Raw genomic sequence first — 17,960 nt, forward strand, 5'->3', positions numbered from 1 at the left:
TTTTTTTCTAATTCCCACATCGCCATCTACAGTGGCATGTAAAAGTTTGTGCACCCCTGCTCAAAATTACTGTTATTGTGACCGGTTAAGCAACTTGAGGATAAAATGATATCTAAAGGGCCTGAAGTTAAATATGACACATTTCCTTTGTATTTTAGGAAAAAAATATATACACTGTCATTTTTCACATTTTAAAAATTATAAAAAGGAAAATGGGCCAATGCAAAAGTTTGGTTACCCTTGGAGATTTGCGTGCTCAGATAACTTTGACCACGGTTTCAGGTCTTAACTAACCTTTTAGGGTTATGGCTTGTTCACTATCATCATTAGGAAAGGACAGGTGATGCAAATTCCCAGCTTTATAAAAACCAGCCTCCTCTAATCTTGTGCCAAAAACCAGCAGTCATGGGTTCTTCTAAGCAGCTGGCTAGCACTCTGAAAATGAAAATGGTGGAGGCCCACAAAGCAGGAGAAGCCCATAAGAAGATAGCAAAGTGTTTTCAAGTTGCCCTTTCCTCAGTTTGAAATGTAATTAAGAAATGGCAGTTACCATGAACAGTGGAGGTCAATAAGGTCTGGAAGACCAAACAAGATTTCAGTGAGAGCTGCATGTAGGATTGTTAGAGAGGCAAATCAGAAGCCCCACTTGACTGAAAAAGACCTTCAGAAAGATTTAGCAGACTCTGGAGTTGTGGTACATTGTTCTACTGTTCAGATACTCCTGAAAAAATATGGTGTTCATGGAAGAGTCATCAGAAGAAAACCTCTCATGCGTCCTCACCATAAAATTCAGAATCGGAAGTATGCAAAAGCACATCTAAACAAGCCTGATGCATTTTGGAAACAAGGCCTGTGGAACAATGTGGTTAAAATAGAACTCCTTGGTCATAATGATGAAAGGTATGTGTAGAGAAAAAAGGGCACAGAATTTCATGAAAAGAACATCTCACCAACCATTAAGCATGGGGGAGGACCAATCATGCTTTGGGATTGTGTTGCAGCCAATGGCACGGAGAACATTTGACAGGCAGAGAGAAGAATGCATTCAATGACATTTCAATAAATTCTTGATGCAAACATAACACCATCTGTAAAAAAGCTGAAGTTTAAAAGAGGATGGCTTCTACAAATGGATAATGATCCTAAACCATCATCAAAATCCACAATAGACGACCTCAAAAGGAGCAAGGTTTTACAATGGCCCTCACAGTCCCCTAATCTGAACATCATTGAAAATCTGTGGCTAGACCTCAAAATAGCAGAGCATGCAAGACGACCCAGGAATCTCACAGAACTGAAAATTATTTTCCAAGGAAGAATGGATGAAAATCTCTCAAACAAAAATTGAAAGACTTTTGTCTGGCTACAAAAAGCGTTTACAAGCTGTGATACTTACAAAATGGGGTGCTACTAGGAACTAAAAAATGCAGGGGGCCATTTTCCTTTTTAAAAATTTTTAAATGTAAAAATGACAATATATTTTTTTTGCCTAAAATACAAAGTAAATATGTGATCTTTAACTTTAGGCCTTATAGATATCATTTCATTTTCAACTTGCTTAACTGTTTACAATAACAGTAATTATGATCAGGGTTGACCAAACTTTTACAGGCCACTGTATATATATAAAAAATCCCTGTAATTTTGCATTTTACCACCAGACCTTATACTAAACTCATACTTCCTATTCTGTACAGATGACTTTTCAGCAGTCAAATTATCATCACTGACAGGATTACAATGACAATTAACTCCTCTATATACAGTAGATAACACAAGATCCACCATTTACAATAGATGATGTCACATCTCACCTCCTCCTGTACAATGACTGATAACACCTCTATATACAGTAGATAACACAAGATCTACCATTCACAATAGGTGATGTCACAGCTCACCTCCTAATCATCCTGTACAATGACTGATAACACCTCTATATACAGTAGGTAACACAGGATCCACTATTCACAATAGGTGATGTCACATCACAGCTCACCTCCTCCTCATTTTGTACAATGACTGATAACACCTCTATATACAGTAGATAACACAGGATCCACCATTCACAATAGGTGATGTCACAGCTCACCTCATCCTCCTGTATAATGACTGATAACACCTCTATATACAGTAGATAACACAGGATCAACCATTCACAATAGGTGATGTCACAGCTCACCTCCTCCTCCTGTATAATGGCTGATAACACCTCTATATACAGTAGATAACACAGGATCCACCATTCACAATAGGTGATGTCACAGCTCACCTCCTCCTCCTGTATAATGACTGATAACACCTCTATCTATATACAGTAGATAACACAGGATCCACTGTTGTGAACTCCGTTTTCAGGCTCCCTCTTGTGGTCACAGATGGTATTGTGTGACTTTGGTTTTTTGGCTCCCCCTGTGGCTCCCCCTGGTGGTTTGGTTTATTATCCTGCGGGTCTGCTGGATCAGCTGCCTCATTATTCACCAGGGAGGCTCCTATTTAGCTCTGCTTCACTTCCACTTGTTGCCGGCTGTCAATGTATTCAGTGCTATTCTGATTACTCCTGATTATCTCGTTTTCTGCCTCTTCAGGATAAGCTAAGTTCTGTTTGAATATTTTTTGCTCATCTGCCTGCAATATGATTTCTGTGTATGATGAGTCTAGTCCAGCTTGCTAACATGTGATTTCTTTTTGCTGGTAAGCTCTGGGGTACGGAGTTGCTTCCCCCGCACCGTTAGTTGGTGCGGGGGCTCGAGCAATCTCTGCGTGGATATTTTGAATAGGGTTTTTTATTGACCGCACAGTTTCCTTCCTATTTTCTGCTATCTAGTATTAGCGGGCCTCATTTGCTAAATCTGATTTCATCTCTGCGTTTGTGCTTTCCCCTTAACTCACCCTTAATATTTGTGGGGGGCTATTTTATATCTTTGGGGTCTTCCACTGAGGCAAGTGAGGACTTACTTTCCCTCCAGGAATAGTCAGTTTCTAAGGCCGTGACGAGACGTCTAGGATTTTTAGGTAACGTTCCACGGCTGCCTATAGTTGTTTGCGGATAGGATCAGGTTGCGGTCAATCTAGTTACCACTTCCCCAGAGCTAGTAGTCTGTTCAGTTACTTAGCTAGTCCGACCTGCGATCCTTGCCACTAGGATCATAACAGTACAGCCGGCCTATAAGGTGTTAATTGCATGGCAGAAGCAGGAGAAAAGAAGCTTGGAGATATATTTTTTTTTTTTGCTGCCGTGTGTCTAGCTGCTGTGTGTCTGGCTTCTCTCCTCCTCTTAATCTTGGTGTGGCTCTGAGTTCAGCTGCTGATATGGATATCCAGAGTTTAGCCTCCAGTGTAGATCATCTTGCTGCAAGGGTACAAAGTATTCAGGATTTTGTTGTGCACAGTCCTATGTCAGAGCCTAGAATACCTATTCCGGAGTTGTTTTCTGGAGATAGATCTAGGTTCCTGAATTTTAAGAACAATTGCAAGTTGTTTCTTTCTTTGAAACCTCGTTCCTCTGGGGATTCTGTTCAGCAAGTTAAGATTATTATTTCTTTCTTGCGTGGCGATCCTCAAGATTGGGCTTTCGCATTGGCTCCAGGGGATCCTGCATTGTTCAGTGTGGATGCGTTTTTTCTGGCCCTTGGATTGCTCTATGCGGAACCTAATCTTGAGAACCAGGCTGAAAAAGTGTTGTTGGCCCTCTCTCAGGGGCAAGATGATGCAGAGGTGTACTGCCAGAAATTTCGGAAATGGTCGGTGCTTACTCAATGGAATGAGTGTGCCCTGGCTGCAAATTTCAGAAAAGGTCTTTCTGAAGCCATTAAGAATGTCATGGTGGGGTTCCCTACGCCTGCAGGTCTGAATGAGTCAATGACTCTGGCCATTCAGATTGATCGGCGTTTGCGGGAGCGCAAACCTGCGCACCATTTGGCGGTGTCTTCTGAACAGACACCTGAGTCTATGCAATGTGATAGAATTCTGACCAGAAGTGAACGTCAAAATTATAGACGGCAAAATGGGTTGTGCTTTTACTGTGGTGACTCAGCTCATGTTATCTCAGCATGCTCTAAGCGCACAAAAAATTGATAAATCTGTCACCATCGGTACTTTACAGCCTAAGTTAATTTTGTCTGTTACCCTGATTTGTTCCCTGTCATCTTACCCGGTTATGGCTTTTGTGGATTCAGGTGCTGCCCTGTCTGATGGATTTGTCATTTGCCAGGCGCTGTGGTTTTGTTTTGGAGCCTTTAAAATTCCCTATTCCACTAAGGGGAATTGATGCTACACCATTGGCTACGAATAAACCTCAGTACTGGACACAAGTGACCATGTGCATGACTCCTGTTCATCAGGAGGTGATTCGCTTTCTTGTATTGCATAATTTGCATGATGTTGTCGTGTTGGGCCTGCCATGGTTGCAGACTCATAATCCAGTCCTGGATTGGAAAGCTATGTCTGTGTCAAGTTAGGGTTGTCAGGGAATTCATGGCGACGCTCCTGTGGTGTCAATTGCTTCATCCACTCCTTCTGAGGTCCCTGCGTTTTTGTCAGATTACCAGGATGTATTTGATGAGCCCAAACTCAGTTCTCTACCTCCTCATAGGGATTGTGATTGTGCTATAAATTTGATTCCTGGTAGTAAGTTTCCTAAAGGACGACTTTTCAATTTGTCAGTGCCGGAGCATGCTGCTATGCGGAGTTATATAAAGGAGTCTTTGGAGAAAGGACTTATTCGCCCCTCCTCCTCCCCTCTTGGTGCGGGGTTCTTTTTTGTGGCTAAGAAGGATGGTTCCTTGAGACCTTGTATTGATTATCGCCTTCTAAACAAAATCACGGTCAAATTTCAGTATCCTTTGCCATTGTTATCTGATCTGTTTGCTCGCATTAGGGGGTCTAGTTGGTTCACCAAGATAGATCTTCGTGGTGCGTATAACCTTGTGCGTATTAAGCAGGGTGATGAATGGAAAACTGCATTTAATACGCCCGAAGGCCATTTTGAGTACTTGGTGATGCCTTTTGGACATTCTAACGCTCCTTCTGTCTTTCAGTCCTTTATGCACGACATCTTCCGCGAATATCTGGATAAATTTATGATTGTATATCTGGATGATATTCTGTTTTTTTCGGATGATTGGGAGTCCCATGTTAAGCAGGTCAGGATGGTGTTTCAGGTCCTGCGTGCCAATGCTTTATTTGTGAAGGGCTTAAAATGTCTTTTTAAAGTCCAGAAGGTCTCTTTTTGGGGTTTCATTTTTTCTCTCCTTCTGCTATTGAGATAGACCCAGTCAAGGTTCAGGCTATTCATGACTGGACTCAGCCTACATCTGTTAAGAGTCTTCAGAAGTTCTTGGGTTTTGCTAATTTTTACCGTCGCTTCATCGCTAATTTTTCTGGTGTTGTTAAGCCATTGACGGATTTGACCAAGAAGGGTTCTGATGTTACTAATTGGTCTCCTGCGGCTGTGGAGGCCTTTTGGGAGCTGAAGCGCCGGTTTTCTTCAGCTCCGGTCTAATGTCAGCCAGACGTCTCCCTTCCTTTCCAGGTCGAGGTTGATGCTTCTGAGATTGGAGCGGGGGCTGTTTTGTCGCAGAGAAGCTCTGATGGCTCTGTGATGAAGCCATGTGCTTTCTTTTCAAGAAAGTTTTCGCCTGCCGAGCGGAATTATGATGTTGGTAATCGGGAGTTGTTGGCTATGAAGTGGGCATTTGAGGAGTGGCGACATTGGCTCGAGGGAGCTAAGCATCGTGTGATGGTCTTGACTGATCACAAGAATTTGATTTATCTCGAGTCGGCCAAGCAGCTGAATCCTAGACAGGCTCGTTGGTCGTTGTTTTTCTCTCGTTTTGATTTCGTGGTCTCATACCTGCCTGGTTCGAAGAATGTGAAGGCTGATGCTCTTTCTAGGAGTTTTGTGCCTGACTCTCCTGGTGATTCAGAGCCAGCTGGTATCCTCAGAGAAGGGGTGATTTTGTCTGCCATCTCCCCAGATTTGTGACGAGTGCTGCAGGAGTTTCAGGCGGATAGACCTGACCGTTGTCCACCGGAGAGACTGTTTGTCCCGGATAGATGGACCAGCAGAGTTATTTCCGAGGTTCATTCTTCGGTGTTGGCAGGCCATCCTGGGATTTTTGGTACCAGAGATTTGGTGGCTAGGTCCTTCTGGTGGACTTCCTTGTCGCGGGATGTGTGTTCCTTTGTGCAGTCTTGTGGAATTTGTGCTCGGGCTAAGCCTTGCTGTTCTCGTGCCAGTGGCTTGTTGTTGCCTTTGCCTGTCCCGAAGAGGCCTTGGACGCACATTTCCATGGATTTTATTTCAGATCTCCCTGTCTCTCAGAGAATCTCGGTCATTTGGGTGGTGTGTGATCGTTTTTCTAAAATGGTCCATTTGGTGCCCTTGCCTAAGTTGCCTTCATCCTCCGAGTTGGTTCCTCTGTTTTTTCAAAATGTGGTTCGTTTGCACGGGATCCCTGAAAATATTGTTTCCGACAGAGGATCCCAGTTTGTGTCTAGATTTTGGCGGACCTTTTGTGCTAAGATGGGCATTAATTTGTCTTTTTCGTCGGCCTTCCATCCTCAGACAAATGGCCAAACCGAGCGCACTAATCAGACTTTGGAAACCTATTTAAGATGTTTTGTTTCTGCTGATCAGGACGACTGGGTGACTTTTTTGCCATTGGCCGAGTTTGCCCTTAATAATCGGGCTAGTTCTGCTACTTTGGTTTCGCCTTTTGTTTGTAATTCATGGTTTCATCCTCGTTTTTCCTCGGGTCAGGTGGAGTCTTCTGACTGTCCTGGAGTGGATGTTGTGGTGGATAGGTTGCATCAGATTTGGAATCATGTGGTGGACAATTTGAAGCTGTCACAAGAGAAGGCTCAGCGCTTTGCCAACCGCCGTCGCTGTGTGGGTCCCCGACTTCGCGTTGGGGATTTGGTGTGGTTGTCTTCTCGCTTTGTTCCTATGAAGGTCTCCTCTCCTAAGTTTAAGCCTCGGTTTATCGGTCCTTATAAGATTTTGGAAGTCCTTAACCCTGTGTCATTTCGTTTGGACCTCCCGGCATCGTTTGCTATTCATAATGTGTTCCATCGGTCGTTGTTGCGGAGGTATGTGGTGCCTGTGGTTCCTTCGGTTGAGCCTCCTGCCCCTGTGCTGGTTGAGGGAGAATTGGAATACGTGGTGGAGAAGATCTTGGATTCTCGTATTTCTAGACGGAGGCTTCAGTATTTGGTTAAGTGGAAAGGCTATGGTCAGGAGGATAATTCCTGGGTTGTCGCCTCTGATGTTCATGCGGCCGATTTGGTTCGTGCCTTCCATGTGGCTCACCCTGATCGCCCTGGGGGTTTTGATGAGGGTTCGGTGACCCCTCCTCAAGGGGGGGGTACTGTTGTGAACTCCGTTTTCAGGCTCCCTCTTGTGGTCACAGATGGTATTGTGTGACTTTGGTTTTTTGGCTCCCCTGGTGGTTTGGTTTATTATCCTGCGGGTCTGCTGGATCAGCTGCCTCGTTATTCACCAGGGAGGCTCCTATTTAGCTCTGCTTCACTTCCACTTGTTGCCGGCTGTCAATGTATTCAGTGCTATTCTGATTACTCCTGATTATCTCGTTTTCTGCCTCTTCAGGATAAGCTAAGTTCTGTTTGAATATTTTTTGCTCATCTGCCTGCAATATGATTTCTGTGTATGATGAGTCTAGTCCAGCTTGCTAACATGTGATTTCTTTTTGCTGGTAAGCTCTGGGGTACGGAGTTGCTTCCCCCGCACCGTTAGTTGGTGCGGGGGCTCGAGCAATCTCTGCGTGGATATTTTGAATAGGGTTTTTTATTGACCGCACAGTTTCATTCCTATTTTCTGCTATCTAGTATTAGCGGGCCTCATTTGCTAAATCTGATTTCATCTCTGCGTTTGTGCTTTCCCCTTAACTCACCGTTAATATTTGTGGGGGGCTATTCTATATCTTTGGCGTCTTCCACTGAGGCAAGTGAGGACTTACTTTCCCTCCAGGAATAGTCAGTTTCTAAGGCCGTGACGAGACGTCTAGGATTTTTAGGTAACGTTCCACGGCTGCCTATAGTTGTTTGCGGATAGGATCAGGTTGCGGTCAATCTAGTTACCACTTCCCCAGAGCTAGTAGTCTGTTCAGTTACTTAGCTAGTCCGACCTGCGATCCTTGCCACTAGGATCATAACAATCCACCATTCACAATAGGTGATGTCACAGCTCACCTCCTCCTCCTGTACAATGACTAATAACACCTCTATATACAGTAGATAACACAGGATCCACCATTCACAATAGATGATGTCACAGCTCACCTCCTCCTCCTGTACAATGACTAATAACACCTCTATATACAGTAGATAACGCAGGATCCATCATCCACAATAGGTAATGTCACAGCTCACCTCCTTCTCCTGTACAATGACTGATAACAACTCTATATACAGTAGATAACATAGGATCCACCATTCACAATAGGTGATGTCACAGCTCACCTCCTCCTCCTGTACAATGACTGATAACACCTCTATAAACAGTAGATAACACAGGATCCACTATTCACAATAGGTGATGTCAGAGCTCACCTCCTCCTCCTGTACAATGACTGATAACACCTCTATATACAGTAGATAACACAGGATCCACCATTCACAATAGGTGATGTCACAGCTCACCTCCTCCTCCTGTATAATGACTGACAATACAGGATCCACTATTCACAATAGGTGATGTCACAGCTCACCTCCTCCTCCTGTATAATGACTGATAACACCTCTATATACAGTAGATAACACAGGATCCACCATTCACAATAGGTGATGTCACAGCTCACCTCCTCCTCCTGTACAATGACTGATAATACCTCTATATACAGTAGATAACACAGGATCCACCATTCACAATAGATGATGTCACAGCTCACCTCCTCCTCCTGTACAATGACTGATAACACCTCTATATACAGTAGATAACACAGGATCCATCATTCACAATAGGTGATGTCATAGCTCACCTCCTTCTCCCGTACAATGACTGATAACACCTCTATATACAGTAGATAACATAGGATCCACCATTCACAATAGGTGATGTCACAGCTCACCTCCTCCCCCTCCTGTACAATGACTGATAACACCTCTATATACAGTATATAACACAGGATCCACTATTCACAATAGGTGATGTCACAGCTCACCTCCTCCTACTGTACAATGACTGATAACACCTCTATATACAGTATATAACACAGGATCCACCATTCACAATAGATGATATCACAGCTCACCTCCTCCTCCTGTACAATGACTGATAACACCTCTATATACAGTAGATAGCACAGGATCCACCATTCACAATAGGTGATGTCACAGCTCACCTCCTCCTCCTGTACAATGACTGATAACACCTCTATATACAGTAGATAACACAGGATCCACCATTCACAATAGATGTCACAGCTCACCTCCTCCTCCTGTATAATGACTGATAACACCTCTACATACAGTAGATAACACAGGATCCACTATTCACAATAGGTGATGTCACAGCTCACCTCCTCCTCCTGTACAATGACTGATAACACCTCTATATACAGTAGATAACACAGGATCCACTATTCACAATAGGTGATGTCACAGCTCACCTCCTCCTCCTGTATGACTGATAACACCTCTATATACAGTAGATAACACAGGATCCACTATTCACAATAGGTGATGTCACAGCTCACCTGCTCCCTGTCCTTACACAATGACTTGTGTGTTGTGCCACCATCATCAGAGTATTTCATACTTACGATATTGTCCTGCAGGGTTGGTAGAGAGAGTAGTTTTTTGAATCCATACTCGGCTATGATGCCAATCCAGTTGAGTGCTGCCCAGTACCAGAGATATTCATGGCCTCCGTGCCAGTAACTTATAAAGATAAAGGTGGATGCCGTGGATAGCAGCACTCCTCCCAGCCCCGAGCGTGAGCCGCCCATTGGGATATAGACGTATCTGCGGAAAGACATCATGTTGGATCATTAGCTGATATCACAGCTCAGCCCTTCCAGGATGCAGCGCAGCAGATCCTCAGAACCTAAACAGGGTTATCCAAGTGTAAAAAATGATGAAACCCCTAAGTTACCTGCACTTTCCACACCAAGCACAATGCCAAAAACCATTTCTAAAGAACATCATCAGAGCTGTGTATGAAGGCAGCCAGCGGACTGCGCTTTCAGTAGGCACCCTGTCTGTGTAATGGCCGTAGTAGAGAAGGGGCTGCCGTATTGAAAAGAGACATCAGCCAGCTCCCATCACGCACAGCTGCAATGACGTGATTTTTGATTATGGTTTATTTCATATCAATATTAATATAATAAAATTCTCACAATTTTCACATTGGCCGCTAAGCTTAAAAACAGATTCCTACTTCTTGTTATGCAAATATAATTTTTCAGCAGTTTCATTATCATCACAAACATATCTTTGTACATATACAGCTCTGGCAAAAATTAATAAACCACTGCAAAATGTTCAGTTTGTCTGATTGTTCGCTTTATAAGTGTGTTTTTGAGTAAAATGTAAATTGTTCTTTTAGTCTATAAACTTCTGACAACATGTCTCAGAATTTCCAAGCAACAAATTTTGTATTTTTTTTCTGACAAAGAAAAATGGTCAAATTTTTTGTAAAAACCCCAGTGCTTTCAGACCTCAAATAATGCAAAGAAAACAAGTTCATAATCATTTAGAAACAACAATACTAATGTTATAACTCAGGAAGAGTTCAGAAATCAATATTTTGTGGAATAATCATGATTTTTAATCACAACTTTCATGCGTCTTGGCATGCTTTCCACCAGTCTTTCACACTGCTCCTGGCGCAAAAATGTAAGCAGGTCTTCTATGTTTGATGGCTTGTGACTATCCATCATCCTCCTGATTACATTCCAGAGGTTTTCAATGGGGTTCAGGTCTGGAGATCAGGCTTCCCGATGACAGGGTTTTGATGTGGTGGTCTCTTAATTTTTGCCAGAGCTGTATATACACAGTAAATCAATTATTCAAAATAGGTGATGTCACAGCTCACCTCCTCCTCCTGTACAATGACCGATAACACCACTATATACAGTAGATAACACAGGATCCACCACTCACAATAGGTGATGTCACAGCTCACCTTCTCCTCCTGTACAATGACTGATAACACCTCTATATAGGAGATAGCACAGGATCCACCATTCACAATAGGTGATGTCACAGCTCACCTTCTCCTCCTGTACAATGACTGATAACACCTCTATATAGGAGATAGCACAGGATCCACCATTCAAAATAGGTGATGTCACAGCTCACCTCCTCCTCCTGTACAATGACCGATAACACCACTATATACAGTAGATAACACAGGATCCACGATTCAAAATAGGTGATGTCACAGCTCACCTCCTCCTCCTGTACAATGACTGATAACACCTCTATATACAGTAGATAACACAGGATCCATCATTTACAATAGGAGATATTACAGCTCACCTCCTCCTCCTGTACAATGACTGATAACACCTCTATATAGAGTAGATAACACAGGATCCACCATTCAAAATAGGTGATGTCACAGCTCACCTCCTCCTCCTGTACAATGACCGATAACACCACTATATACAGTAGATAACACAGGATCCACCACTCACAATAGGTGATGTCACAGCTCACCTTCTCCTCCTGTACAATGACTGATAACACCTCTATATAGGAGATAGCACAGGATCCACCATTCACAATAGGTGATGTCACAGTTCACCTCCTCCTCCTGTACAATGACTGATAACACCTCTATATAGAGTAGATAACACAAGATCCACCATTCACAATAGGTGATGTCACAGCTCACCTCCTCCTCTTGTACAATGACTGATAACACCTCTATATACAGTAGATGATAACACAGGATCCACCATTCACAATAGGTGATGTCACAGCTCACCTCCTCCTCCTGTACAATGACTGATAACACCTCTTTATACAGTAGATAACGTAGGATCCACCATGTCACAGCTCACCTCCTCCTTACAATTCTGTGCCAGTAGCAGATGAAGTCTATTTAATAATCACACGTCAGGTCACTTATGTAAACCTTCAGGTCTGATCTGCCTGAACACACTTCTATGACAAAAACAATAGAGAGAAAAAATGAACCAAAAAAATAAAAGTTGAAATCTAAAAACCAAGGAGCGTTGCTTATTAATTGCTTGATTAAGTTTCCCATGGAACCTGACCAGTAATGAGCGACGGCGTAGATTTAGTGTGATTAGATTTTAATAACACAGTACACCGCCGAGCGCACACAGCGAGACGTTCGGGGAAATCAAGTATGCCACAACTGTATATTATTTGCTCTTCTCGTCTGCAGTCAGCGCTCTTCAGTTTGTGGCGTCTGTTTGTGAACAGCATCTGTGTTTCCCACACAACTAAAATCTGGAATCCCCCCGGGAGCCCGATGTGCGCTAATTAAATGCATCAAACCTAATTGTTGCAAAAAAAATTAACTTATCTTCTGATGAACGTCTGTATCTTGCTCCAAGGTAAGACTGTATCCTGATAATTAGGCTGTGTTCACACGCAACATTATTGCAGTGTTTATTTCTGCAAGTTTTGCAGCTTTTTTTTTTTTTTTTTAACTCTTTTAGGTGTTTTTTGCAACTTTTTCTTAAGTGCAGAATACATGTGTGATTTTTCTACAGCACATGTTTAATAAAGTTAGTGCAAAAACGCTACATTTTTGGTAAATAAAATCTTCTTTCTTTCTATTCTTTCTATGGGTGAAAAAACTGCAAAAAAGCTGAAAGAAGTGACAAGTTGCAGATTTTAAAAACGCTGCAGTCCTCAAATTCAGTCAGGAAAATAAAACCAATCATGTGAAGGACATTTTAGAAATCTCGTAGTTTTTGCTGCTAGTGTAAAAAGCAGTTTTTAATTTGAAAAAAAAAAAGCTGCATGTGAACATGGCCTTAGGAGTTGTGCACACATTAAGTATTTGCTGCACACATTTCTGCATCAGAAACGTCTCTTGGCAGGAAAAACGCTGCATAAATCACGCGCGTTTTTGTCTACATTATTTATGTGTTTTTTTTCATAGTCATTGGAATGGGTGAAAAATTGCAGAAAATGCAGAACAGAATTGACATGCTACAGATATGAATCTGCAAAGAAAAAATAAGCAACGAGACTTCAGGAATAATGATAATGTAAAATGCTATGTTTTTCACAGCAAAACAAGCAGAAAAAAAAAGAATAAAAAAATATGGTGTGAACAGAACCTTAACCTTATTGCTTTAATAAATATTTTATGGAAAACTTATTTTTTGAGAATTGTTTATTTTTTTTCTTAACTTTCCATATCAATATTTGTACAAAAAGCTTAGAACCGGGCCATTTGTAGTCACTTTTAATATTTTTTTTTACTGAAAACAGGAGCAAAATGTAACGAAAATAGGAAATACATGTCTATTTTTCACATTTTTTTTCTTACATTTTTTTACGGCTAAAAAAAAAAAATTCAAATTGCAATCCCCAATCCATACCAATTATTTATATGTTTTTTTTCCTTCAAAAGGGGCCTGGAAACAGCAATTCAGATTGGAATTTTCTCTTTTTTTATGTTTTGTTTTATTTATATTTGTTTTTGTCTTCTTTTAATTCATTTTTTAATTTATTTCTTAAAAGACCTTTTTAGGGTGTGCCATGTTGACCAGTAATACATTATTTTCATTGTTCATTAACCCTGTAACTGGGGCTGGTATATTAGCCTCAGTTACAAAGGGAATTCACGCTGTAGCCTGCATAGAAAAACGGTCTGGTTCTCTTAGGACCCAGAAGCTCCTGCTTTTTTCCTACAACCGGAGGCCACATGAGTTCAGTATCCAGAGGAGGAAACTATCAGTGCTTCCTAATCTGTATACACAAGTACTAGTGCAGCTTATGTATACACAAGGATCAGGAAGGCAAACGTGGTAATAAACCATGTCTGCCTTCTCTATGGGAAGTCTGGCTGTGTCTGTCAGCCGCCTCTTTGATCCCAGAGCTTGGTGCAAAAATCATGAGTGAGTACCACAAGATAAATATTAAAAGAAAACTGAATGAAAAAAATTGCAAATGATGAATCTGGTCCATTGTGTTAATTTGAGGTTTCGATTTTGAGACTCAACAGGAACATCAACCTGTTTGAGCAATCTCTGTACAAGGAATGTGTTAGCACTACATAAGCAAAAAAAATATAAATAAAATCTATACCCCTCAACATTGAAATTGCACCACCAAGAAGGGAATTATGGAAAGCATGGGATCGAGAAGACACGTTAATCGTGAAAAAATAGAACCTAAATTTTTAGAACATCTCAGTTTATTCAGTAGAAAATGTACAGAAATCCCAGCATTTTCAACCTCGATGAGGTTATTAATGGTCCTTTGAGGGATGTTCTGGAATTGAATGCACTTGGGCAAATCATCAAGATCCTCTGCTGGCAGCTCCTGTGTAATTACCGACCAATAACGTCCCAGATGTGGTCGATGGGAGACAAGTCTGGAGACCCCGCAGTCGTGGTAGCACGTTTAACCACGCAGGCTGCTCACAGTAGCACGAGCAACATGCAGCCTGGTGTTGTGGTGGGCATAAATGGTTCCTGGTATCATTACCACTGATGCAACCACAGGGGCCATAGAGGTAATGGGGTCTACATTTTACCTCCAAAGCAGCAAAATTCTTCAGTCATATTCACAAGTGCTGAACTATGGAGAGCTTTAGGAACGCAAAAGTCTCATATACTGTTCTTCCAAAGGGACCTTCTTCTATCTGTGTCCATCCTTGCCTGGGACACTATGGAGAAATGGTCGCACCATGGTTCCAACACCAAATCAATGTAACCCCCGAGCCGGAGTGAAGCCTAGAGGGGTCCGACTGCCGTACATTATGCCACCATAAGGAGTAGGAGCGGTGTGATGTTCCATCAAGAAGGCACTCATACCCTTATCGTTCGTGATTGTCTGCACCATCTTCCAGCCTACTGGCTGCAGTTATTGGCTGCACCATGCACAGTTTAACCTTAGCAGCCTCTTCCCACCGCCGGATTCAGCCATTACCGCAAACAATAGTTGCACTCCAGTTAAGCGAACAGCATTAGCGTCTGTTTGCTCTTATCCCTGGTGGTTTTTCTAGAATGGAAATCCTCTCATCGCTCGCCACGATGTAAAAAGGATAATCCTATCAAAATGCTTGCAGGAGCTTTGAGAGTCCGTAATGGAAAATAATTAAGAAAGAAAAATTCCAATCAATACTAATCAGCCTCAGCTGCTGCGCGCTCCTTCACCGCGCTTCCATAATACGCTTTAGTCTATTGTGCGGTAGCCGGGTGCCGGCGCAGACGCATTGAGACGAGCCGCCTAATGAAGCACACAACACAAGTAATTAGTTTTGTCACGGCTCCAAACAGAATTCGCATTGCCACTATTTCTATTTCTTAGACAATTATGCTACATTAATCTGCGCCCAAATATGAGAAACAGAAGAGTGCGAGGCATATTAACGAGTCAGGGGAAATACAACAGGATGAGACGGGAGAGCGCCCAACGGCAGGCGCCGCCGTATAATGCCATGCCAGGTTTTTCTATATTTTATAAACAGTAATGCGGTAACAGATGATTTTCTTCGAACCTTGTTACATCATCTTGATTCATTCGCAATTTTCAGCAATGAAACTGATGGGGTTTTTTTTGCCATTAGGCCGTGTTATCGCGTAGCTTACATGGAGTTATTTTATGCAGAAAATCAGCTGCATTTAACAGGTCTAGGAACGTGGATGTGATTTCATGAAAACTCCTCTCCTCTGCGTTTAAAGATGTTGTTATAAGGTGTTTTTTTGATGCAATTTCCCCCCCCCCAAAGGCTTCTAATGATGGGTATGAAGAAACGCAATTGAGTTTTTAAGTGTAGAAAAAAACAACCAAATCGAACCTGCACAAAAAATTTATAAAAAAGGGAAAATTTATAAAAATAAAAAAAAACAGCAAAAGCATAATAATTAGAGTAGATTTCTATTATGCGTTTAGCGTTTGGTGTAGACACTACAGATAAAATACAGTGGGAAGAAGAAAAAGCAATTCTGGGAACATGACCTTTAATGTCAAACCACAGACACAACTGAGCCTCCCTAGAGATTAACATCCATAGTGTGACTTGCAGAGTGCCGCCCGTGTTCTGAGCCTCCCCAGAGATTAGCATCCGTAGAGGGACATGCAGAGTGCTGCCCATGTTCTGAGCCTCCCCAGAGATTAACATCCATAGAGGGACATGCAGAGTGCTGCCCGTGTTCTGAGCCTCCCCAGAGATTAACATCCATAGACGGACATGCAGAAATGCCCCCTCCCCCCCTGTGTTCTGAGCCTCCCCAGAGATTAACATCCAAAGAGGGACATGCAGAGTGCCGCCCATGTTCTGAGCCTCCCCGGAGATTAACATCCTTAGAGTGATATGCAGAGTGCCGCCCGTGTTCTGAGCCTCCCCAGAGATTAACATCAGAGGGACATGCAGAAATGATCCCCTGTGTTCTGAGCCTCCCCAGAGATTAACATCCATAGAGGGACATGCAGAGTGCCGCCCATGTTCTGAGCCTCCCCAGAGATTAACATCCATAGAGGGACATGCAGAAATGCTCCCCCTGTGTTCGGAGCCTCCCCAGAGATTAACATCCATAGAGGGACATGCAGAGTGCCGCCCATGTTTTGAGCCTCCCCAGAGATTAACATCCATAGAGGGACATGCAGAGTGCCACCCATGTTCTGAGCCTCCCCAGAGATTAACATCCATAGAGGGACAGGCAGAAATGCTCCCCCTGTGTTCTGAGCCTCCCCAGAGATTAACATCCATAGAGGGACATGCAGAGTGCCGCCCATGTTCTGAGCCTCCCCAGAGATTAACATCCATAGAGGGACATGCAGAGTGCCACCCATGTTCTGAGCCTCCCCAGAGATTAACATCCATAGAGGGACATGCAGAGTGCCACCCATGTTCTGAGCCTCCCCAGAGATTAACATCCATAGAGGGACATGCAGAAATGCTCCCCCTGTGTTCTGAGCCTCCCCAGAGATTAACATCCATAGAGGGACATGCAGAGTGCCGCCCATGTTCTGAGCCTCCCCAGAGATTAACATCCATAGAGGGACATGCAGAGTGCCACCCATGTTCTGAGCCTCCCCAGAGATTAACATCCATAGAGGGACATGCAGAGTGCCACCCATGTTCTGAGCCTCCCCAGAGATTAACATCCATAGAGGGACATGCAGAAATGCTCCCCCTGTGTTCTGAGCCTCCCCAGAGATTAACATCCATAGAGGGACATGCAGAGTGCCGCCCATGTTCTGAGCCTCCCCAGAGATTAACATCCATAGAGGGACATGCAGAGTGCCACCCATGTTCTGAGCCTCCCCAGAGATTAACATCCATAGAGTGATATGCAGAGTGCCGCCCGTGTTCTGAGCCTCCCCAGAGATTAACATCCGTAGAGGGACATGCAGAGTTCTGCCCGTGTTCTGAGCCTCCCCAGAGATTAGCATCCATAGAGGGACATGCAGAAATGCTCCCCCTGTGTTCTGCGCCTCCCCAGAGATTAACATCCATAGAGGGACATGCAGAGTGTCACCCGTGTTCTGAGCCTCCCCAGAGATTAACATCCATAGAGGGACATGCAGAGTGCCGCCCGTGTAAGCAACAAAGTCTCTAGTAAAGATGTATAAACACATGAGACTTAAAGTGAATCTATCACAAGTGTTTCCCACCCCGTCTGAAAGCAGCATGATGTAGGGGCAGAGACCCTGATTCCAGCTATGTCGCTTACTTTAATGGTTGCAGCAGTTATGATTAAAAACTGTTTTCTCTGCTGCAGATCTAGCAGTGCTTTGATTACTGAGCTGTGCATAACCTCGCCCTCACCACTGTGTGT

General features: G+C 43.1%; 1 protein-coding gene across 2 annotated transcripts in view; it reads right to left on the reverse strand.

Annotated features, from left to right (window-relative positions):
- Positions 1-17,960, reverse strand: part of HHAT (hedgehog acyltransferase) — a 375,411-nt gene that overhangs the window by 132,102 nt on the left and 225,349 nt on the right. For both annotated transcript variants that reach the window (XM_077282350.1, XM_077282351.1), the window contains exon 10: positions 9,783-9,984. In XM_077282350.1, coding sequence (XP_077138465.1) covers positions 9,783-9,984 — 202 coding nt within the window. The remainder of the gene's footprint in view (positions 1-9,782; positions 9,985-17,960) is intronic.

Source organism: Ranitomeya variabilis, chromosome 2 (assembly GCF_051348905.1).
Source record: "Ranitomeya variabilis isolate aRanVar5 chromosome 2, aRanVar5.hap1, whole genome shotgun sequence".
Classification (NCBI taxonomy): domain Eukaryota; kingdom Metazoa; phylum Chordata; class Amphibia; order Anura; family Dendrobatidae; genus Ranitomeya; species Ranitomeya variabilis.